Source organism: Anastrepha obliqua, chromosome 4, assembly GCF_027943255.1.
Source record: "Anastrepha obliqua isolate idAnaObli1 chromosome 4, idAnaObli1_1.0, whole genome shotgun sequence".
Classification (NCBI taxonomy): domain Eukaryota; kingdom Metazoa; phylum Arthropoda; class Insecta; order Diptera; family Tephritidae; genus Anastrepha; species Anastrepha obliqua.
The window spans coordinates 101,325,902-101,350,863 of NC_072895.1; the positions used below are offsets into that span (position 1 = coordinate 101,325,902).

The 24,962-nt window shown below is 31.9% G+C and overlaps 3 protein-coding genes across 7 annotated transcripts; all 3 read right to left on the minus strand.

The window, feature by feature from the left end:
- Positions 1-141: 141 nt before the first annotated feature.
- LOC129243672 (uncharacterized) lies at positions 142-3,471 on the minus strand. Of its 2 annotated transcripts, XR_008582334.1 has the most exons (6): positions 2,810-3,471; positions 2,547-2,692; positions 2,227-2,475; positions 1,812-2,148; positions 225-452; positions 142-173 (listed from the first exon to the last, which is right to left on the minus strand). XR_008582334.1 is itself a non-coding variant. In XM_054880868.1 (5 exons), exons 1-5 carry the CDS (start codon positions 3,052-3,054, stop codon positions 344-346), a joined length of 1,086 nt encoding a protein of 361 aa, XP_054736843.1. In that variant the 5' UTR covers positions 3,055-3,471; the 3' UTR covers positions 142-343. The 2 variants fall into 2 exon arrangements, 1 of the variants encoding a protein (XP_054736843.1); XM_054880868.1 differs by having other exon boundaries at positions 142-452.
- LOC129243671 (guanine nucleotide-binding protein G(s) subunit alpha) lies at positions 2,861-20,720 on the minus strand. Of its 4 annotated transcripts, none has more exons than XM_054880866.1 (9): positions 20,551-20,720; positions 18,475-19,052; positions 18,286-18,382; positions 17,407-17,527; positions 17,049-17,177; positions 16,805-16,984; positions 16,409-16,533; positions 14,774-14,847; positions 2,861-2,957 (listed from the first exon to the last, which is right to left on the minus strand). In XM_054880866.1, the coding sequence occupies exons 2-9, from the start codon at positions 18,748-18,750 to the stop codon at positions 2,949-2,951; spliced, it is 1,011 nt and encodes a 336-aa protein (XP_054736841.1). In that variant the 5' UTR covers positions 18,751-19,052; positions 20,551-20,720; the 3' UTR covers positions 2,861-2,948. The 4 variants fall into 4 exon arrangements, with proteins under 4 accessions (XP_054736841.1, XP_054736838.1, XP_054736840.1 ...); XM_054880863.1 differs by lacking the exon at positions 2,861-2,957 and adding an exon at positions 10,994-11,236; XM_054880865.1 differs by lacking the exons at positions 2,861-2,957; positions 20,551-20,720 and adding exons at positions 10,994-11,236; positions 20,177-20,264.
- Positions 20,721-21,782: 1,062 nt separating this feature from the next.
- On the minus strand, positions 21,783-23,821 carry LOC129243673 (protein-L-histidine N-pros-methyltransferase). The gene is made up of 3 exons (XM_054880869.1): positions 23,474-23,821; positions 22,704-22,988; positions 21,783-22,626 (listed from the first exon to the last, which is right to left on the minus strand). Exons 1-3 carry the CDS (start codon positions 23,564-23,566, stop codon positions 22,081-22,083), a joined length of 924 nt encoding a protein of 307 aa, XP_054736844.1. The 5' UTR covers positions 23,567-23,821; the 3' UTR covers positions 21,783-22,080.
- Between the last annotated feature and the right edge of the window lie 1,141 nt (positions 23,822-24,962).

Genomic DNA, 24,962 nt, shown 5'->3' on the forward strand with positions numbered 1-24,962 from the left:
AATCTTACCCTGGTGGAATCACATCGCGCTACTTCGACTAAAATATTAATGGGAAATGCAAATAGCTCATTCTTCCATGCAAAAGTGAGTGGCGCAGTAAATTAAAATGGAATGCAATTATTTTTTGTTATTGATGATTACTTTATTTTCGGTGTTGTCAGTTTTTTCGTGAGCTAAAATTGATGTTTTTTTATTTGTTTTTAATTTCTGTAAGGTTAATTTACTTTGTAACTCGTTGACTTTGGTGATTGAAAATTTACTCCGTCAAAAGTTGTGCCTTTTTGTGGTTAATTTATCAGTTAGATATTTTTTGTGTGGCCCTGTACCGAATGGGTTTGTTAATTTAGATTTCCGCATTTTCATCGAAGAATCCCAACATTAGCATTTCTTTTTCAGAAAAATTATAAGGAAAATGTAGACTAGTTGGTACGAAAATTTCGCCACGTATATTGCTAAAGGTTGAAGAGAAGAAACAAAGAAGTTAAATAAATAGATTTTATGAAATGCAAAATTTTACAAAAGTAAACATGATTAAGCTATGATAACTGTGGTATCACAATGGATTGGGAACGGTCTAAGTGAGTTGGTTTAAAGACCGACTGCCACCTTTACCTACCTACCTAAGCTATGAGAACCATAATGAGAAATAAAAATCAAAGATAATTATATATGTTAATTTTTTCATTTGAAGCTCAAATTTTGTACTTTTAGATATTAAGGGGTTAGGGGCCTGAAAAAGTGATGATTTTTAATAATTTTTTTTGCTAGCCAATTGCTTTTCGTTTTTATGAAAATATTTAATGCTTGATAAAAAATATTGAAGAAGGCCTTTTTTTGCGACCCAACTTGAAATGTTAATATGAGAGCAGAAACAGCTGCTCGTCAACGAGTGCTTGACAGTTAAAAATGGTTAATTCGATTCAAGTTGTTGTGCAAAAAAGACACAGATGTACATAAAGGCGCAGTACCCACGAGTTTATATCTAAGCAAAAACAACAAAAAAATAATGATTAATGGGCAAAACAAAGAAAAACAAACTAGGCCTGAATAGAACCAGAAGTAATAATTATTTTTAATTTATATAGAAACGTCGCAATATTAAAATAATTACACATGTCTGTTGTTGTTGTTGAATATTTCCACTGCAATAATCCTAATTAGTGACCAGCACCGTTTTACTACCACTGTCTCGTGTGATACTGTCTTTTTTTCAAATCCTTTATCTCGATGTCTGAGATCTCCTTAATTTGCTGTAAGAAAGGCTTACTAATGGAGCGAAGTCGTGCCCTAGCTAGCCCCGGACATTCACATAAGTAGTGGAAAAGACTTTCCTTCGCCCCTTCCACTTTACAGCTTCTGCAGATGGGATTGAAGAGGAGCTTACACAGGTCTACATGGTTGCTTTTTCTCTTTGATATGAGACAGGTTTCCCCCTATGGTGTTGAAAAAATTTTGCTTGTTTTTGGATCTTATAATATATCCTTTTGGGTGATTGGCCGAGTTACTCCTCCTATTTGTTTGACACCGTCTCTGACCCTCAGGTGGTTTTTTTATAAAGCGGTTAAAGGTTAAAGAAGAAAATTAAGATATGGTTTCTAAAGAGTAAAATTTCACCAAAATCATGACGTAGTGGGCAAATTTTAAATTCAGAATCGTGTTCAGTGCACGAGGATTAATCGAAACCAGTTCCACAAAAAAAAAAATGCATACCTCTATGATCTTTTAAACCTGTTGTTGCAATCGAAGGAATTTGTACGTCAAAATATAATAAATACTTTTCATACTTATTTATTATATTTACTAATACTTACGGATCAGGTGTCTCATTGTAGCCAATAGTGTATTTGTACGGTATATTTGTGGCAGCCTGTTTGGACGCACACCAAGTTGGCTCATATTGCATCGCATAGAAAGGATAATCGAATGCATTTATATAAATTTGAACGCATAAGCCATGGCTGCTATAGTAGGGTTGACTAGTTTCAGCTGGTTGAAAATGTCCGCAACTGCCCAACCGGACATTCTGATGGCAAGTATAGATGCGTGTGCCCTTGTCGCGACTAGAGTGCAAACACTGTACATGGCGGGCAGCCTCACGATGATCGGTGTTGGTGAAGACATCAAAGCCAGGACCAGCCATATCACAAGCTGCATACATACAACAATAAAAACAAAATCGAGTTTAAAATTAATTACTAAAAAAAAATGTATCAAATAACTATTTACTATCGATGCTGCGAAAGAGATAGCGTTTGCTCAAACTCCGTCCGATAGCTGATGCTAGCTGCCCGCCGAAGCTAAAACCAAACATGTAGCCATTGTCCGGATTGAAGCCTTCGTTGATCAAAAGTAGTATTCTCTTTGTAATAATATTGGATATCCTGCGAAAACTTCTATATAACCACATGTAAGAGTCTTGGGCGAAAAATTCGTAGTCTATGCATACTATGCAACCACCGCGATGGTATGTGAGTCCTAGAAGCAAACAAAGCACAGTATTCAGTTCAAGTGCTCTCCTCAATAGTATCAGCAACAATTTTACTTACGTTCAATGAGTGTGAGCACCCATTCGGTTTCACAACTTTGATGCCAGCCATGCAATATGAATGCAAATTTATCATCCGTCGAACAGCCAGACTTGGACAAGGCTTTGGTTTCATCGCTTGCGCTCTCGTAAACTTTCTCACCATTCCTAATTTCATTGTTTTTTTTTTAATTTCAATTTTTGGGTTTTCGTACAAATATTATGTTTATAATAATTTACGTACAACAATTACGCCTAACCCATTTATACAATACAAATACGTACCTATAGTATTTAAAACGTATACCCTTGCGAAACTCCCGTTCATTTTCCCAACGCCTATTAAGCCTCAAGGTCTTCAACTGTTTAATCAAACCCGAAGGCTGCAGCCTTCCAAGGCAACGGCGGCAAGAGCGTTCATTTCTTACATCCTCTAAATCTCGTCGAATTCCATCATCATCATTGGCAATGAGCAATTGCAGAAGCGTTAAAAATATTAACATATGTAAATAAAAATATTTCGAGGTCATTTTTAAATGCCGAGTTATGCACTTTAAACAGTTTTTGGTTTAGTTATTGTTGCTAACATTTTTACCTATTAATTGTTGTTGTGGAATTACGGTAATAAACGATGTCGATTGAATGGTCTATCATTTCAAGTTGAGAAACTTTTTCTCCAAAACAAATTTATGCACGCACAGGCAATAAGCTTGGGCAAAGAATGGTGAAAACATCTGTATAATTAAAATAATGCGAATGTTTGCTTCTTTCGAGAACTAAATACATACCTACACACCTACATTGACAAAAAAGTAAAATAAAAATTGGTACACCAGGCTTTTTTGCCTTTGCTAATCTATCCCTTTGTACTCGAAGCTTTTTTTCATTCGCATTACCAGCAACTCCAAGCAATTTCAATATAAAAATATTTAAATACATACAGATTTTTATTTTATTTGCTACATTAGGTTATAAATTTGAATTAAGATATAAAAACAACAGGTAAATTCGAATTTAATACGCTTTACTAATGAATACAGAACTGACTTGAGTTTGCTTCAGCTTTCCTAACTAAAGCGTAAAATTTCAGTTTCATTTACCGTTATATAAACACAAATGTGCCCATTATAATGAAAGTGGTCTAAGTCATATATTTCTTGTTTTGAGATATTTAATGGATTGTGTTTGAACGAGTTAAAAAATGTTTTTATATTGCGCGACATTTTAATTTATAATTTGTGGAAATTTATTATCAATATGAAATTTTGTATGAATTTCATACGAAAATATTGTGTTTACAGCTCTAATTGACTTAGACCATTTTCAAAATTAATTGAATATCCTGTAAATGACTTCATCTATATATATTTATAAAAATGAAATGATGTTCGTTTGTACGCAATTTTTTGGGCCGAAACGAGGCCAATTTTATTCGTTCTTTTTTTATATAATAGGGATCCACTAGGGGAAGGTTTTTAGCAAAAAAAATTTTTTTTTAATATTTTCTTCATATGAAAAAAGAAAAAATTAAAATATTGTACAAAACAAAACTTGCTCGATTCTTAGATTATAGTAAGTTTCGAATCGACATTCATTTTATGTGTACAACTTTTTTTGAATTTTTCGTTATTGTGAAACGATTTATGTCGTGTTGTAATTAAAGAGTTGAATACAGAAATTTCAAATGATTCGAATGAAAATAATGTTTCAATTCAATTGAGCAATGCTTTCCTTGACCAATTCTATATGGAAATGAATGCGTTTGCAAACGATGTTATCGGCTATGAACAAATGTTGGAATCGAATGAAAAAGGAAAGAAACGCGAAATGATAAAAAAAATTTTTGGAAAATTTAAAATGAATGGTGCTTCATTGGAAAAATTCAAAGGTAATAAGAACATACACAAGATAAAGTTAGAATTCGAATTTTTAGATTTATTTTGTTTATTTCTCATTTTTTCAGAAGTACACCACACAACAACTCATTCCAACTGTGATTTTGAAATCCTGTTGGAATTGGTGATCGATAATTTTGTCACTATAATGGTCAATGGAAATTTGCGTGTATCAGACCCTGCATATTATTTACCATATCAACTTTTTATGGAACATATGGACAAAATGAACACAAAAAAATAATTTAGTTTTGTTTTGATTTTTTGCAACATTTTGGTTTTCAGTTAATACAATAAAAACAATACTGTTTTTTCGTGAACACAAAATTCTAAATTTATTGCGTTGTTTGTTTAGTATTTTTTTGGAAAAAAGTAAATTTTTTGGTTTTGAGGAAATTTGTTTATTGTTGCTATTTGTGAAAGCGCAGATATTTGTAAGTATTTGACTATGATCCTAAAAGTTAATGGAATACCACTATGACACATAGACAACATTTTTTCAAAGGGGTGTTTTTCAAAAATTATAAAACAAATTAATTTAATTAATTAATTTAATATATGGAAAATAACAATAAATTATTATTTTACATTAAAAAAAAGGAGCACTAGCTCCCAGGGCTTACGGCTCAAATATGAAAATATCACTTGTAATTTATTTGCACACAAATTAATTTACATTTTTACATTCCGCCCCCATCTTCGTAATCTGCAGCATCAGTTGGCTGTATTTTTCGCGATTTTCGTGATGTCCCTCGTCTTCCTTCGAGTTGTACGCGCTCAATTCATCCGACATATCATTGTTAGCATCTAAATCGTTGTAGTTGTGGTTGCTTTTATGAGTATTTGTACTCGTATTGCTTTTCGTCGTTTTACTCATTTTTTTAATTTAATTTTAATTCAATTTCCAATATTTGAAAAATAGATAAAAAGATAAAAGAAATTTCTTCGAAGAGGTGTTTTTCTAAAATTACAAAAAAAATTTTTTTCAAAAATTTTAAACAAATAAAATAAAATAACATTTTTTTAAGGGTATGAAATTTTTTCAAAACAAAATTTTCTGAAAACCAAAAAAAATTAAAAAAAAAAAATGGTGTTTTCAAAGCATTTCATATTCCAATATTAATAGAGAATACATCTTTTCGAGGGGGTGTTTTTCAAAGCGGAAAAAAATCTTTTTTAACAAATCAATTTAAACTTTTACAAAAGTATGAAATTTTTTCAAGAACAAATTTTTCTCAAAAACGTTAAATTAAAAAAAAAATAGTGTTTTCAAAATATTTAATTTTCAGCAATTAACTGAGAAGAAATTTGTTAGAGCGAAGTGTTTTTCAAAACTTAAAAAAAAACTTTTTAACCAAAAAAATAAAGTTCGAATGAAATTGTATCAAAGAATTTGCTTTGTTTCGTATTAATTTTATTCTCTTTCAGCAAATCATTGAATTTTTCGCCTAGCGAAGCGGGCGAGGGTACGCTAGTAATATAATAAAGAACAATGAGTTTTATTTGAAACAATAACTTTAATTTAATAATTCATGAACATTTATTAAATATTTTTAAAAAGTAATTCATTTTTTAAATTCTTAAAATGTTCATGATAGACTAGCGGGATGTATGGTAGTAAACACGTAATATCTTTATGTTTTTCTTCCGTTACTAGGGGTGGCCCATAATGGAAGTAATTTAATATTTTTGTATATTTTTGGTCTTCCTCTTTTTGAGGTGAAAGATCCAAAACGTGGAATTTAGAATCATCTAAAGAAGTATTGAGGAACATTTTATAAAATTCATTTTTCAAGAAACGCATCATTGTATTTTCAACCAAGGGACAGATTCGTCCGCGGTATTTTTTACTCTTTTTGTTATTGATTCTTCTAGTGACTTCGTCGCAATAAAATCCGGTGACATTCGTTTTACCGAAAGTGGCTTTTTCTTCTACACTTTTCTATCAATTCATAATAATGCTCGGGGTTGAATAAGTAAGTTGCTTTTTTATTTTCATTTCTTTCAAATCGAAATCATGTTAATTCGGTAGCATTCTCTTCCATGTTAATGCTACTTTAATATTACGGTTTTGGCCTGAACATGCATCAATGTAAGCTATTACGAGTTTTTGAGTAGTTGTAATATTTTCCATATGCGCTAAAATGCATGATTCTACTTCTTGTGCACCTCTTGATGCTGTAGTTTCATCCCATACATACAACTTGACATTGTCATTATAGAAATTATGGAACAACTTATAAACGTACATATTTCGCTTGTAATAGGCTTATGAATTTTTGACTTAGACCACTTTCATAATTAACACTAAATGAATTCCGTATAACGCGGAAATTACATCCACTATCTAAAGGTTCATTTTTGACAATATCGTGAAAATTACATTAAATACATACATATAGTTTAAGATAATGTGGATGTGAAATAAGTGATAAACTAATTTTTTGGAAAATTTGACTTAGACTATTTTCATAATTATGGGCACAAATATTTAAAAGAAATTGCATTTGTAATTTGTACACAAAATAAATGAAGTTATTACAATCAGTTTTTGTTCTTATATTATGAGCTGAAAATTATTTGCATTCCATAACGGAGCCGTCTAGACAAATAGATTGAAGACAAATTTTTTAATAGCTCCGCTGCGGAGTCCTCGAGTGCAAAGGGCTAATACCTAAATTTTTAGTTGCAACCAAAAGTAACTAAAATACTGTTTTATTATTTTTTTAATAACTTAAGGGGGGAAGCTGGTCTAGAATTTTGAAAAAATCGAAAAATTTGTTTTTGTCTTAAAAGGTGCTTTAGGGTCTTAGAAATAATATACCAAATGAGGGATGCCAGCAAAAATGTCTAAATGCCCAAATTTTTCATTCGACGGCAGTGCCTCGCAGGTATGATTTTACAATACTTACAACTTTAAACGCGTTTTTCTCGAAATCACTTTTTTTAAACTGGCCGAAGACATAACTCGAACAAATCTTTACCGATTCTTACGAAATTTTGACAATACATTCGAAATAATATACCTTTCTCCGGAGACGTACGTAGGATTTTTTATTTATATTACATAGTTTTTTTTTAATCAACAATTTTATGTCGTTCTTTATAGTGAAAATTGTAACTTTTTGTTCAAACGTGCACCATTTCGCGAAAAAACAAAATATCGAAAAAATCCTACGTACGTCTCTTTCTGTTGTTATATAGAAACTAAAAAAATTTTATTTTTTGATCCAGGACAAAAATTAAGGAGTTTACGTCTTCGGCAATGGACCCACTAGAAAAAAAGGCGCCTTAGGAGAACTGCTGGATAGCGGCCATTTTGAAATTAATTCAGACGAAAAATTTTGTATTTGTACCACGAAAGCTATATTATTAAACCTATTTCACAGATTTTCGATTGATTCCTTTGTTGAGTCAAAATAAATTCATAAAATATGCCCATTTTTTGCGCTCTAGACCAGCTTCCCCCCTTAAAAAAGTATTAAAATAATCATTTTATTATTATACCTAAAACCTCAAAAAACACAAACAGCTCCTTTTCGAGTACAAAAAAAAAAAAAAAAAAAAAAAAAAAAAAAAAAAAAAAAAAAAAAAAAAAAAAAAAACTTGTACACTTTCGCTGGTAACAGGGTAATTTTAGGTTGGTTTATTCAACACATAAAACGAGACATTTTAGGTGTCGTTTTTTCGTAACGAATTTTGAACTCATAACAGGAGAATTTCTAGATCTAACACCAATTACAGGTATAAAAATAAATAACATTGGTTTACAGCAAAAATGTGCAGCGGGTGACACCATCCAATTCCTTAGTACATAGAAGTGCTCGAGCATCGAGTTGATTTGCTTTATGGTAAGATTCAGAATGAGGAAATGATTTGAGTTAACCCTCCGGCGGGGGCACGATAAATCGTATATCAAGTCCTTGGCTGAAGGCAGGCCGGCATAGAAAATGCACAAATCGTACCACGCCCACCTTCCATACAACAGTGATTTTCAAAATTGTCAAAAACTCGATATTTCTATAGTTAAGACACAAAATGCGTCATAGCCGAGTGAATTTGTGTGCGAGTACCATTCGCAAAGTATCCTGGTTCAAAGATCACTGTGGAAACGAAGTATTAAATGATAGAACAAGGTTTTATTAGCAATCGCTTCTCCAAACAAACCCCCACGAAAAAGTTTCTCATAAGCCATTCGGAGGCGGCGTAAAATTGCAGCCTTTTCTATTTTTTTAGGACAATGTCGAAGCGCACACTAAATTATATAAACTCGACCAAGCACCTAACAAAAGCGTTACACGCTAATTATACAAGGTGACGCAAAATTAATCATCCAATTTTGGTGTTGAATAACTCTTTTACTAAATAAAATAGAACAATGATTTTGAGCGATGGAAATCTTTATTTCTATCTTTACTTGCAGCTCACAAGTTCGCAAGTGTCAAATATTATATGACTAGCACTTTCGCATTTTAATGCACAGACAAGAAAAAGTTCCTATCTCTATTCGTGTCTAAACGTAAATGATAATATCACTAAGTATGCACATAACGCACCTGTTGCTTGTGCTTTAAAACACGTTAACCTCATCTGAAATTGTATCGATTTTGATTTTTTATTACAAAGAAATAATTTTGTCAATATTTTGAATTAATTTCTTAATATTAGTAATAATTTGTAATCTCATTTTTACAAGAAGTCTGTAAGAGCTATCGTTCTAAGACTTTACAAAAAAAAATAAATAAATAAACGATTCTGTTCCTTCGGCAAAACCTTCCACTCGTTGCAATAAAACGATACCTACTAAAGGGTTGTGATTTCAAAGTAATTCCCCGGAAAGTTGTAGAGGATACGTATACTCGTAGTGTAGAATATTCGTACGAGAACAGCCATCTAGCATTTGCATATCTTTGGCAGCTTTAGAAGCATCAACTTGATTCGAGGCCGGCTCTCCTATTTTCTCGTTCATTGAGTAGGGCAATGTGCTGTCGACGGATAGGTATATAGATGCACTTACACTTTGTTTAGACTCCACAACTTTGTAGCAGCTTCCATTTATCCCTACAGCCAGGGAATGATTACTGGAGAGGATATTTTTGCTACTAAATTTGTTGTTTCGCATATACCATTAGTTTACCTCCATTGAAAAAATTGTTAAACATTTTTATGCTGATCTGTTAAGCTTAAACTCCTCTATAATCTGTGATTTTTTTTTTCAGAAAAGAAAAAAAACTAATTTTCTTTATAAAAAATCCCTTTCATGGTACTTTTTAATCGGGCCAGCTCACGTAGGTCTTAAAAAATGTTCCCAAAATATTTTGCCTGAAATCATAAAATACTTCTAATAAATTTTATAATTCCGATGGAGAGACACTATCGACTTTTTTATAGAGAATCAAGACATTTAGTTTAATACAAACTGAGTTATTGCGTCTAATGTAACAGTACTTTTGAACCGCCGGTCGAGAAATTAATTTTGAAAAGAGCCAATTTTAATTTTTTTTTTTAACTCAATCCGAGAGGCATAAAAAAAAAAAACTTATGTTGTTGAGTGTTTGTCTCGTAGCTCTACTTTGGAGTGGTTTAGAGACGATTTAAAGATCAGGAAGTTGTGAATTCATAACGAAAAGAGCCGAAATCTGCATGGCGTTATTTGGAAATGGACCAAAAGTCAATGCTGTGTTCTATTATCTAGGTGATATAAAGCGTTTACGGTCACAAATTCATGGTATTCGACCAGAATATCGTGAAAATGGAAGTTGGCGCTTGCTGTACGATAATGCGCCATTTCGTCGTTCAATTTAATAAATACTTGTTTTTACCAAAAATGATATTCTGTTTATCAACCACCCCCAATATTCGTCTAATTTAACACAACATCCGTGAGACTTTGTTTGGAAAATTACATTTAGCCATAAAAGAAAAGCATTATGCAGACATTGAAAATACTCTAGGGTCAACGACCGCCCTCCAAAAATGAGTGGAATAAGTCGTTTGGTGTGTTTCTTGACCATATGTATGTGTAAAGCGATGCATAGAGTCCGAATGGAATTATTTTGACACTTTATACCAAATTCAAGGAAACGGTTTTTCACAAGGGAACTCAATGGTAATTTTCAAAGCGTTGGCGTTAAAAAAATTAAATAGGTGGCTCGATCTTTGAGGCTATAGAACAAATTTAAGGGTTTTACATAAACAATTTTTTTTTGCCAATTTAATGTTTGTGTGTATGATGCAAAATTAATCACCTTATCGGAAGATTTTTCGGATAATTTTTGCGAATGCAGTCGTAAAAGTCAAAATAAAGATTTTAATCTCTCCAAATAATTTGTTTTTATGTAGTAAAAAGGTACTTGAAAAAAAACACGATTTTTTCTTTAACACATCGATTAACACAATTTTTTTTTACTTTCACGTAATGAAACAAATAAAAATTGCGGCATAGTCGTATTTGATAGAAGAAATTTTGGGCTAATACTTACCCAAAGTAAAGCATTTCAATTTTCACACACACACATGCATTCATAGATCTGTGTGCATGCCTCTGTATTTTATGAATAAAAATATGAATATCTGTCTTTGATCAAACATGGTATTTTTATTTAATTGTTCTTAAAGAATTTTGTTTTTTATTTGCATATTTTTATTTCCACTGACACTAAAAATAAACCTATAACAACTCATATTGGCGAAGATGCATTCTTTGAATTATATCTCGACAATCATTAAACACTCTTTTGATATTTTCCGTATCAACTGCACATGTAAAGTGCGGATAACAGTAGTGTTTGCCATCGCCACTAGCAGTTGAAATACGCTGTAATGAGGCAGAAAAACGAAGGAGCAATGTTTTTTATTTTCTTTTAAATTTTCGATTTTTTTCTTAATTTTTTTTTTTATAATGAGATGCGGTTGTATGTATGAATGATTTTTGATGATGATTTGATTTGTGTTCATGAATACGAAGTATATTTTGGTACGAGGAAAGGTAAAAAAACATGTGAAATGTAGGTAATATGTATGTGTATATGTCGGAGAGGAAGGAGGAATTTTTCTAAATGGCAGTTAGTGTCGCAGTTCTACTCTTTTCGTTTACGTACATACATACATATGTACATGTTTTTTTTTGTAGGCACTGTATATGGCAAGGAAGGTTTTTGATAGCTTTTATATGTATATGTATGTATAAGTATATCGGCAAGCCCAATCATTAGTAGTTGCAGTACAAGTCGAGATTTTTTAGAAATTTGTTTCGCCGATTCTAGAGTAGAATTCATTAGAAATTGGGGTTTTCAATTCTCGCTACGTTCGTTTTATTAACTGTACTCCTTTTTAATTTGATTTCTTCTAATGTTTGGTAATACAAATCTCTCCAAATACAAAGAAAAAATAAAGAAATTTCGGGAACCATTTGATGGAAGTGACTTTTTCTCCCGTCTGATTTTTCAATTTTTGGCAGCGTACTTCATACACTTCGTTAAATAGCATGAGAACATTTAAGGTTAACATCATATTTTGCGAAATTTCAATGGTATTTTATTAAGTGAATTAATTTAAAATCTCTTTCAAGTGGGCAGAGTAGTTTTTTGCTGACAGTTTATTGTTTACAAACAAAACAATTGTTTACACGTAGTTTTGCGGCATTTTGTTAACTCAAAGTGTAAATATCAATTGTACACCTGCGGCAGAAGTGCAGAAGCTTTGTAGCGCTGCCATATATTTTAACCGGAAAATGCATTTGGGAAGATATTAAATGTAAGAAAAGAGATTTTTGTGCCACAACCACTAATACTTTGAGACGATTTGTTTTGTTGGAAATTTGTTTGAAGGATTTTAGAGAAAAAAAGAAGAATCGGCTAATATTTCTTTAACCCTTTCAATACTAACGGGACACATATGTCCCAATGAGTGTTTTCGTTTTACTAAATGCCAAATATTTCTTTGCATCGCTGTGTATTTTCTTCCCATCAGTTTTTTACGAGATATACCATCAATTATGCTCCGTATGACCCGTTATACTTTGTATTTTTCTATATACATGTTTTGCAGTCGTAGTTAAATCGTAGCACGTGCTAGGACTTACTGACAATTATAGATCTACTGAGTGTTCATTAGGGGTGGGACAATGTTTTCCCAGGACATTTTCTCAATTCCTAGAAATAATTTCTTTATTTATACAAGAGGATATACTATTTAGATCACTAGTAATAACTTTTCATGGTTAAATATTTTTTCCCCTTAAAAAAAATCCGTATTGAAAGGGTTAAAATAGAAAGACAGTTTAGGAAAAATTTTCCCATGCATATGTAAATACATATTTTCAGTAAAAACTATTCAAAACTAGCGGCCTTTCAAGCGCAGCTGTTATAATTTTATTAGTCTTTTAATTTATAAGGTATTATTTAGCCTGCTGTGATAGCCTTTTTTTATAAAATCTTTTGGCGAATGCTGCTTGAGTGACAGTGTTTCACCGGTTATAATGCCGATTCATTCCACTGTTGAAATTCCGTTCCACGTTTCTTACTGCACTATTGCTCTTGTTGTTGATGTAATAGCATAAATCATAATCCTCCTAAAACTTTTTTTTTTCTTTTTGATCTTTTGTTTTCAGTTTTCAGTCAGTCCCTGAGGATCCGAATAATGGTTTGACCTTTATACACCTCTTACTAAGAATGTTCTTAAAAGTGTTGGCTCTTATGAGATATGTGGGCATGTAGGTAAGTCGGTGCTTTTGTAATTTACTTCTGAAATCAACTCATCCATCAATTAGTGCAATATTTTAAAATTTCCGCGTTGCGTGTATTGTAGTCTTTAGTTGTGTAAGCTACTTATTTTCTTCTTCCGAGCTTCTCTTCCTATTTTTAGTGTGCGTCTTGATATTGTTCCACAAATAGAGGGACCAGTTTTACGCCGTCTCAGAACGGCAAATGGTTTTTTATGAGCTTTTTCTTGGCAGAAATGCACTCTGAGGTTTGCCATTGCCTGACAACGGGTGGCCAATATTAGAAAAAAACATCTTTTACCATTTTGGTGTTCTGTGCTCACAGCAGGTTTGGAATCCAGGCCCTACCGAATGGTAGTACGCACCGGTAGTCACGTACCAACCATTCGGCTACGGTTAGCCGCGGCATATTGAAAATTATGCTTCACTTAATTGCTACTCGACAATATCCAGAAATGTTGCGGTTGTAGCATTCATAACGCGTGCGTTCCAATTCGTGAATTTTCTTTGTTTCTTTTTAACTAACTTCGGAATCATGTTGCTTACATCCTTGCTGTTCCAGGTTCCTGAAGTGCTTCCGATGGTGCAACAGGGTCTCCTTTTACTTAATTTAACCAGTGTTATAAGGTAGCGATCGATCCATAATTTTTTTGGTGAATCTTGCATAAATTATCAGATTCCTTGTACTATCCTTATTATTGGCGGTTGAGTTTTGGCGTCTTTCTTTCCACTCTATCGCTGAAATCGTCTATCACAGTGTTAATATCGCGACATGCCAACGTTTTATTTTATTAATATAAGCTTATTTTATATAAACAGCATGTCGAACATTTTCTGGAGTTCAAGACCTGTACAACGATAATAACACTAGCCTTATTACCCATAAGGGGACATGTGTTTTACTATGAGCTATAACGTGGGGAGTCTAGGGATTTTATTTAATGACACAAGGCGACATAAAATGTAGTAGAATTATAGAGGAAATGATGATGATGTGTTTCTGTGTTTTTGAATATCTTTTTATCTATTCAGTGTATACATATAGTAAATTTCATGTGATATGATGAATTTTTCAATGCGGTGATAATATACATAATTATGTGTGTGTATAATTGCATGTATGCACATTTTGTATTGGAAAAATAATAGAAACGAGCAGATTTGTTGTTTACTTATTCTTTAGTTCGGTAAGTACCAAGAATACCGAATTCAATTAAAAGGCAGAATATTTTTGATCAAAGGCTACCTTCGTAGGTAAGTTGACATATGGCTTTAAAACGAAATTGGTCTAAAAGTATTGCTTCTATTAATCGCTAGCTCATGGTCCTACTTGGTCTATATTCAGCATTAAATTGAGTTGGTGTGCGACCAGTTTCTGATTCTGGCGCACTATAAAACACATTTCAATTTTCCTTCGCTAATAGATCATGTCCAGTAGCTCCATTATAACCACTCTTTGCTTTGTTAAATTTGTGTATCACAGTGTCCTCACCATGCTCGGTAGCGTGCCTGGTTTCAAAAAGAGCATACGAGAACAGTACTTCTATAATTGAAACAATAAATTGGAGTGACTCGTTTCTATTACTTTTCTCAACAGTGTATGCATTTTAGGTTATGCAAAAGAGTTCTTACCAAAAATTCATCTCGAATGAAATATTTTGCTCTGATCACTTCTGGGTCATCACCAGATTCCGTTATAGCATCACCTATTAATTAAAATAAAAAAAAAAATATTAATTTTCTTGTAGTTTTTAAATAAAAATAATATAAACTTAATTACAAAAAAAAATTTAATATTAAATATAACTTAAGAGCTTTCATTATTTTAAAAATATGCTCCGTAAAAGGTTTTAAACCTTTTTATATATTTTATGGGATGTTTACACTATCGTCCACTGTTTTGTTTAGAAAAAGAAAACAAGTTTAAATCCATAATAAAGAAATGACTTCGGCAATGCAAAACAGAGATATAATTGTAGTATTTAAGTGAGCTTATAAGTTCGATTTTTTCAATTATTTGTACCGAATTCTTGGAACTTGATATTCCATCACATATAAATATGCAATAAAATAATACTAGACGCAGCTTAATCCGATATAAATCTGCTACCAAATAATGAACAAATTTCATCGCTGATTCCCCGCTCAAATAATAGTCACCCTGTTTCAACAATTAGATGGTTTACTTGATCAGCCAAATCAAAGACATTTAAAAAAATTTAAATGTGGTATAAGAAGTCCATATCTTCGGTTTGGAAAATTGATGTTCCAATCAACTTGCGTATAAAAAAAGATAAATTATTAAAAACCTAATTGTTGATTATAATTAAAATTTGTTTATTTTTAATATTTGTATTCTTAAATAATACTTTAATTAAAGCTAACGATTACGCATCTCGTAAAAGTACATATACAGTGGTTTTTTTTTTTCAATTTTATGTCATATTAACAGTGATAGCTTTTTCCCCTGCCGGAAATGTTGAAAAAAAGTCAGGTCATATATTTAACAACGTTGAAAAATATTGCATACTTATTTTCAAAGTCAATTTTGTATAGCAAAGACAGTTGCAAGCGACACATTGAAGAAGTTGAAATGCCGTCTCTATGGATCGGTAAGCCCGCACGTGATCACCGAAAAAGATTTTAAGATGCTATTAGAAACGCCATTTCGGTCAACGGTGAGCGCTACATATGCCCTTGGCAGGCAATGGCAAACCTCCTTCTACCATGAAAAAGCTACTTTACGTGCCAATTATTTATTTTTTTATTTAATTGAAGACGCACCTGGACGATATTTGGTTTCAGCTGGATGGCGCACCATGCCACAATCGATCTTTTGCGCGCCAATTGCGGTAATCTAGTTATCAGCCGCCTCAGCAAAGTCAATTCGCCACCTCGGAGCTGCGATTGGACGCTTTTAGACCTTTTGTAGGGTGCCGTGAAGGACCGATGTTATGTGAATATCGATGAAGCCATTCAGGGGATAGCTCCAGGAAGGTCTTGGAAAGCTGAGTTAACAAAAGATAGTACTGCAAAGTAAGCCGAGGCAGCCACATGAATGAATTAGAGTTCCAAAAATATGGAAAATGTTCGCTCTTTCGAATAAACCCAAAAAAGTTTATTTTTAACTTGAATTTCTTTTTGAATTTCTAACTATAAACCACTATAGGCATGGACCATCTTGTAGACTGTTAGCTTTTTAACTGAAGCATATCTGCCGCTCAAATATATCAAAGACAGAAAAATGCTGATTTTCCTTATACTTACTTGGTGTTTGATACTTGTTAAATTCGGAAAAGTAATCCGAAAGTTTACTCTTTCCAGCTTTAATTTTTTCAGCTAACAAATCTTGCTTATTTAAAAATAAAATTACAGAAATTGTGCGTAACCATCTGCAAACAAATAATTAAAAATTAATTGAGTTGAATATTTTGCATTGCATTAGGCAATATGTATAAATATAGATGTACATATGTATGTATGGTATATAAGAAATATGATGTCCCCTGTCATTTTTCTGCATACACACAGAAAATATCTCAATGTGCAAACATTTCTGTTTTTAAGGATTTTGCATGTTAAATCCGTTATTGTTTGTGCTAATTATGTGTGTATACCCATGAAATTATCTTAAAGTCTTATAAGTACGATTTTTGAAATTACCTGTTGTTCCAAATGCTTTTGAACAAGTCCAATGATTCACGGAGACGATTTTGCGTTGGATCTTCACGCAATACCATGTTGTAGCTTGAACATGCAGTTACAAAGATTATAGCTGTAACGTCATTGAAGCATTGAATCCATTTACGCCGCTCATCACGTTGGCCTCCTACATCGAACATGCTGTAAGAAGGGCGTATAATTTTCTTAATTATGTTAGTTTGTGTATATGAATGCCGATACTTACTGAAAATTAACTTTATCCACTTGAAATCGTGTTTCGAAAATGCCAGAAGTCAAGACACGGCATCTTAAAATATCTTGCTCGCTTGGTGTGTAATCTGGTTTCTTTATTATGCTTACTCGATCCAAAAAACTTGAAAGTACAAGAAATTTAAAAAAAAAAAATTAAATTACCCTGCTAGACGAAAAATTACAATAATTTTGTGACTGACAACATTTTCGTTAATGGAGAGATATAGAAACGCTAATAATAATATAAAGATCAATGACTTGCAATTGGAGACCCTACATCTATTCTTATTTTTATATGATTGAATCGTATACGTATAAAAGAGGGTAGATAGCTAAGTAAGCCAACTCACTATTTTGCGCAGTCAATCAGTTGATATTCATTTGATCTTTCAAATGTTTGCAATACTCCTCGATCTTTCCATAGTTCCTCTGTATGCTCATAAAATTCCGGAGGATAGTTAAAATCGGGACCTAGAAGAGAAATTCAAAGGATGTTAATTGAAAATATCACATGTGAATAAACAATGTATGTATGTGTGGTGGTACATATTCAAATATGCATTCAAATCCGAGATATTTTTTGTTGTTCAAATAATGATTCAATTGGAGCATTTGAAGGTCAAACAGGTCATTGAAACGTATTTTTAAAAATAGAAAGACATTTTTAGCATAATTTATTTACGGTGAACTAATTTTTTGATTTTTTCAAGAAGATAATGTCTCTTTCAAATTAAATTTCAGAAAATAAACATTTTAGCCGTAGAAAACAATATTTTATTACAATTCATAAATATACGTAAAATAAACTTTTTTTTAAATTGTGGAAGATAATTTCTATAGTATTATACATAGTAAATTTACTTCAGAGGCTTTAATAGTTGCAATCGGATAGGTTTTGCAATTCACTTTCAAGTGAATTTCATTGATATTTTCTGCAATTTCATTGAAAAACACTCGGCGGTGAATTACAGAACTTGTCCGATTGTATTTTCAGAAACCAAATTTGAAAGTGCCATTGTTTTGTAATGAACATCTATTTAGAATTTATGTTATTTTCCGAAATTTAACTTTCCCTTTCTACACTATATTTATCAGTTCTCGATTAAGGAATTTCGAAAATAAATTACTGAAATAAAATACACGTATAAAATGGTGAAAATATTGTGAAATATGAAACCGTTCTATGAAATCTTAAAAAATTAGTATCAGAGAATAATCGATTTTCTTACTGGAAGCGTAATCCTGAATGTATTCAACCCTTGCCTCATTCTCCTTCTTTTCCAAAGATACAGGTGGATTTAGTGTGCTCATGGCACCAGTAATTGTCTAAAATACAAAACAACAACAATTTATCGAATTGTATATATGGACAAATGTATATTATGTACATATATATGTGAGTAATCGCATTTTCTTACCAGGATAGCATCGCGTATATTTTTCTTAATATCATCGACTTTTTGCTTCTTTTCTAGCTCGGAAAATCCATCAACATGCAAAATTCGCATTTGCTTCACAATAGTCGATTTTCCTGACTCACCAGCCCCTAGCAAGAGTAGTCGATGGGTAGCTCGGTATAGTTGCTTATCCTTTTGTAGCTGCTTTGATATTGCATCGCTGCGACGCTTTTGACTTTTGGAGTCTTCTGAATTTACATCCGTTTGTTTGGAGCTGGGTGACCCGAAGCAACCCATAGCCGTCCAAGGTGTCCACCAACACGCTGCTCTGTTCTCTTGCGCCCCGTCGGGAGACTCCGCCTCCCTATTTCCTCCGTTTTGAGCCAGTCTAATTAGCTCAAAAATCAAGAATCGTCTTTAAGATATGTGCGTCGCTATTTTTTTTTTAATGTAAGTTTCCAAAATATTTGTGCTCTTTTTGTTGTGTGCGTGTGAGTGTTTTTTGTATTTTTCTTTTTTTTTTTTTGTTTTTGAACTCTTGTTGCTTCTTTTGGTTTTGTGTACAATGATGTGCGTGCAGTTCCCAACCTATTGCGTTTCTGGAAAGGATTAAAGTGAAAGAAATTCATAAAAAAGTACAGTAGAGTATATGCATGCATAATTATGTGTAGGCGCATATGAAACATATACTGTTGGAGCTACACTGAATTGGAATTATACATAAATAGGTCGGTATATAGTTTTAGTACGACAAAAATGTGTATGTAAACAAAGGTAGAGGCGAAGTGTCACTTGTTACTCAATAGATCAAGGGGAATAAGATTTTTTTTTTAATTCAGTTTGCGTACACCTGCGCTTGAACATTCAATTATATATGTATGTATGCTAAATGTATTTTCAAAATTCCATAAGTTAATTTTTTGTTCGAGTGATGCAGTTATATATAAGATTTGTTTAGAATTGCGAAAAAGCGGGAAATCAATTTTATTTGAAGTTATAATTTTAGGTAAAAGTCTTGGCACATGTGAATCTTATTTATTAAGAAGCTTATCTATTAGCTCGTATTGTATTAAAATATTTTTTCCAATCATTTTAAACTGTAATTAATACACTTTAATATTTTTATTACTTATTTACTATGTACCCATGTACATATGTATGCATGTATTTGTATGTTTGGTTTTCATATATTCGTATATATAATTTGATTATATTATTAAACTGTCTTTGTAATCTTGGCATCAGCTGTGACTGTCATTCACTATACTACTTAATTTACTTCTCCTTATAATGTACATCAGACCAAAAAACTTCCCACTTCTTAATCTCTACCTCCTGCTCATCCCTCCTCTTCTAAATGTGTTTTTCTGCTCACCACTGTATATAAAAAAATCTATGTCTGCGGCGCAGCATACTTTTGGAATATACATACATACATATGTATACTTTTGTTTTCCATATATGTTTTTAGAACCTCTGAAAAGTGGCGAAAATGAATAATATACTTTGCGAAAAATATATTTTTACACTCGAAATTAAGCATTTTTGACTCAACAAGTTTTTTTCACCCTTTTTCACATGAATAAAAGTATAATATAAGGCAACTAGGATGGAACTAATGAATTTATAGCGAGGAACAGTGTCTCACATTAATATATGTATGCATGCATATAAGTATGTATATAAAAAAGTGATCTGCTCATATTGTACTTTCTTTGGATACCTAAAATATGTAGTTTTAGAAAAAGATGCCACATTCATTAAATCAATTCGATACCGAACTATATATGATCACGCACTTAAAAAAAATTATATATATTTATAAAATTAGAGTAGACTCCCGAGAATAGGTTTTTTTTTGCACAAATGCGGAAAATCTAGGCGTGGTATGCAAAAATTCACCCTCGAGCAAGTTTCGAGTATATCCCAACGAAAAAATCAACATACGGTTTATATTTTCACTTTCGCGCATGTAATATGGACATTGCAAAACACTTTTTCCATTTATATAGGAGTTATTACTGACATTGTCCATTTTTATGTATCGTATAAGAAAAAATATACGCGAATATGTAGTACACTAGCATTCATACATACAATTATGTGTATTTGCAGCAAATAAACGCTCTGTACGTTTACTATGCGTTACATTACAAAATATAGTTTTCACTTTTTTATAGCTATATAGCTAAAATATACTTAAAACTGATTTTTATCAGTATAATTTTATCACTTTTAAGAACTCACTTTGCACTATTTTAGTGATGTGCGATACTTGATTATCGAAAAGCTATCACTAATTCAAGTAGTTACTCCAAATGAATAACAGTGCTGCCAGATGGTAATAAGCCCCGAATTGGATATAAAATATTTAACATAGAACAATGAGCAATGCAGTCCCGGAATTTTTCTCCAACAATACGTGGTTAGGAAATTCTACCGCAAATTAATTAGAATCCAGTTTAGAGTTACCATTACGAAAACAAAAATTGATTTGCAATTGTGTAATTTCCAATAAGTTGATCTATTATAAAATACTAAACGTTTACAGCTACAGCCTTATTTCTTAAATAACTAAATTAATAAATGTGGAACCAATAATTGTTCTTTGGGTGAAACTTCCTATTCGAGTTGTATTAGCGGAACTCGATATTATTTTCTTTTTAGGTTCTCTATAGTAAAAGTGACGTGAAAATAGTTTTACAGATATTCAATTATGAGGAAAAAAGCCCCATAGGAAATTGTTAATCGATATTTAAAATTTTTATTCCGTAGCATTAAACTTTTAATTTAAATAATTTACACCAGAAAACCAGTTACGATAGTATTAAATTCGGTACGCAAATTTTTAAAAACAACGTATAAAAGAGGTTAAATAAATATTGGTTCAACATGGGCACAAAAATAAATGTGTATCCGTATAAGTGCAACTGTATATAGGAAAATTAATCATTTTCTAAAGAATTTGTTGATTTTTGCATTAAATCCAAACCGTCAGAATAAGAATTGAACTCATGGAAAATAAATTGGGATGAGTCTCAGTTATTTACAGCTTTATTGATTATAAGAGATGTCACAGTTTTTGGCCAATACCGAATACTTAACTATTTTGTTATTTGATCACCGAGAGGTTAGCAGCTTTGTTCCTGTTCCGTATAAATCTCAAATACTTAAATTATATACTTACTACTTTATATTGAATGTCCTATGTGACATCACTCTTGCCCTTAAGCAGCTTAACTTTTCATAACGATGATGACAAATTTATGACGAGAACTTTACCAAGAGCCTATGAAATAGGTATGTATTTTCAATTAAAATCCAATATATATTTTCAAATATTTTTTACTCTCGATGTTGATTTTTAAATTGAAATACAATTGTACTAAACCAAATCAACTACAGTTACACAATACCAAATACAATACTTCACAAATACCACATATAAAGGCCAAAATGTTTCAAAATGCAATTGGATATAAATAAAAGTTATATACAAAAAAAAAATTACTGATTGCAGAAATTCTTTCTCCATTACCTCATTTGAGAGCTAAGGGTTTATGTCGCATGCATTTAGATAACATACATACAAACTAAATTTATATATTATTATTTAAACTTTATCTTCTAAGGTTTTTTTGACAATACTACTACAATATCTACTAGCCAGTAAAATGATTGCCTTAAATCGCCTTCACACAGGTAAGGTGCTTTAGTCCAAGCTTCGATAAGGAAACCCATATGCTCTAGTAATTCAAAAAACTCTACAGCTTCCGCTTCGAAACTTAATTGCTGAGAACGTTCGGGCCAGTGCTTTAGTAAAGGACGCAGCGGCATATGGGACGAATTCATTTCTACATAATGTACATAAGGTAAAACCAGTGCTAAAACAACACGTCCATTTGGCGCTAACGCTTTGTAGATTTCTTCCAAGAGATCTATTGGATCAATGCAACGATCGAGTACATTTAAGCATGATATCAATTGAACATTTTGTACTTCACTTATACGATCAAGAATATTGAAATTTCTATTTTTTAATCTTTCACGCATTGTCCAACTAGTTTCTGTAGCAAATGTATGAATTTTGCAATTGGGATACAAATCCTGTACGGATTTAAGCAAACGTACGGTAATTTCTCCATCTCCTGCACCAATGTCCAAACAATGGATCTGTAAAGTTATTTATTTTAAAATATTGAATAAAATTATGTAAGGAAATAATACAAGTGCAATAGTAGAATACTTACAATGTCACAAGATTTCACATCGAAATCACCGAATTTAAGTAGTCTGCCAAATTGCTGTTCTGATAGTATAAACATTGAACCACGATTGAGATAACCATTTATATCAGTCTGTGTCATAAAAAATTGTAAAACTACTCGAGCTACAGCATGCCAGATGTGAAGCCAAATATTTGTGGAAAGTTCTTTGGCACGTTCTAGCCAACGCATTGTCGATTCATCTGGCTGAAGCAATGGTACGAATTTGGTTTGGAATTTCGGAGGTAGTTCATGATTAGTTGTATACCACTGAAAATATAATAGCGATTGCAAATATATATAAATAAGAGGAAGCAATATTTAAAAATGTATGTATGTACATACGTGCAATTTTTTTATTTTGGTTTAATTATTTTGGAAAAACAAAGACAAAAACTATTTTTCCTCGTTATCAGTTTGCTTTATTTAACGTCTTGTTATATTTGATACAATAGTAGAAGTAGACAATTTTCCTAGAACTTCAAGATGTTTTCTGCGAAAACTTCCTGCATCATTTTTCAATATATTGCGCTCAGTTTATGCTTCATGATAAAATATATAAAAGCAAACAATTCTGTGCACATTTGAGCATTGGGGCAAAGAAAGAAGCTTAAATAATTCATAAATCTTATCTAATTTTTTCCTTATACAAATATTTATTTTTTCATAAATTTAATTAGTAATTGCCGAACTTACACATGCGTACGTGTATTTGTTTACTTAACTAAGTAAAGGAAATTGTTTATTGTACTTACAAGTCTAGTATCAAGTTCTTCCAAAGAACGATCATTGTGGAATTTTTGAAAGATGGCTCGCGCTAGGGTTCCTCGCGGACGATAACAAGTCATTTAAATAAATTTGTGTTATGTTAAGATGAACGAAAAACCGGAAATATATGCGACTTTCTGCGTTGGTTAGTATTGATTTTTTTCAGGAACAATTTGTTGTCATCAGAAGCTTAATATAAGTAAACTTCTTTCAACATCTTTTAGCGCTACTTTGTGACAATCATATTTTACTTTACTCTATTTTAAACTGCCATAAAAAATAAATGATAAGCTTGTTCTTAAAATGGTAGCACAATTTTTAAATATTCATAGGAACAAGTTGAGAAATTTTAATAGAGTGATGCGAAGGAACTGAAAATAAAAACGTTTGGAGAAAAAACAAAACGACAAGGTGAACAAGGTAAAACGTTTTCAAGCCGAATACTTTTGCCAGAGAACTTAGACGTACAGAAAAGCGAATACAGTAGGTTCTGTTTTATGCGGCTTTTTTTTATGCGGTTTTGAAATAGTGCGGTGTTTTTTTAAATTACAAAATGCATGTCGACCTATCGGGAATTCAAGATTCTAAACCAGCTAAGCAAAAACTCATCACAAATTGCATCAGAAATGCTAACCCTACAAGTATGGAACCGCCTGCATAACTATCTAGATCAGACGTGTACATTTCCTAAAGTGACGAAAGTGATTTTACGCCAAATCCTAAACGAACGCGCAACATGTGGGTATTGTCTGATTTTATTTCTGACTTAAATTTATTTTTCGATTCTGACGTTTCTTAAATAAAGATATAATTTTCAAAAATACAATATTTTGTTTATGCGATTTTATTTAATTATTTCAGATTCATGCGGTCTATGGAACGTATCTATAGTTATAATATGGGAATAGTGCCCTTTTTTATGCGATTTTATTACATTATTTCAGATTTATGCGGTTTTAGCACTTTTGAAACGTATCTATAGTTTTACTATAGAACTAGTAGCTTTTTTTATGCTGTTTTTTTTTATGCTGTTTCTTGCGGAACGTATCTAACGCATAAAAACAGAACCTACTGTAATGGTCGAATTTTCAAAAACCATTACAACTGGAGAAGCGAATTCACTGCACCGACAAATTACACTTTAAGCTTTCAAAGGTATGCATATAAATTTTTCAGGCATGGTTTTCTCGACTGTAGACAACGAAATTTTCTAACTTATGCGAAATATCTGTATATGTGTATATATTTTCTGCATACGACATGCTTTTCACAAAACAATCATTTATCGTTCGCACCATATACAAAACAATAAAGTTTTCAAGCATAAATTCAAAGAAAAAATTGGCCTAAGTGCACGCAGGGATAAATGACTTACATTAATTGGTTGATAAATATTTCACAGGTACGATAAAGTTCCAAAACAGTAAGCTGAATAAATGTTTTTCGAAAATAAGTTGATAAAAAATTTCACATGAA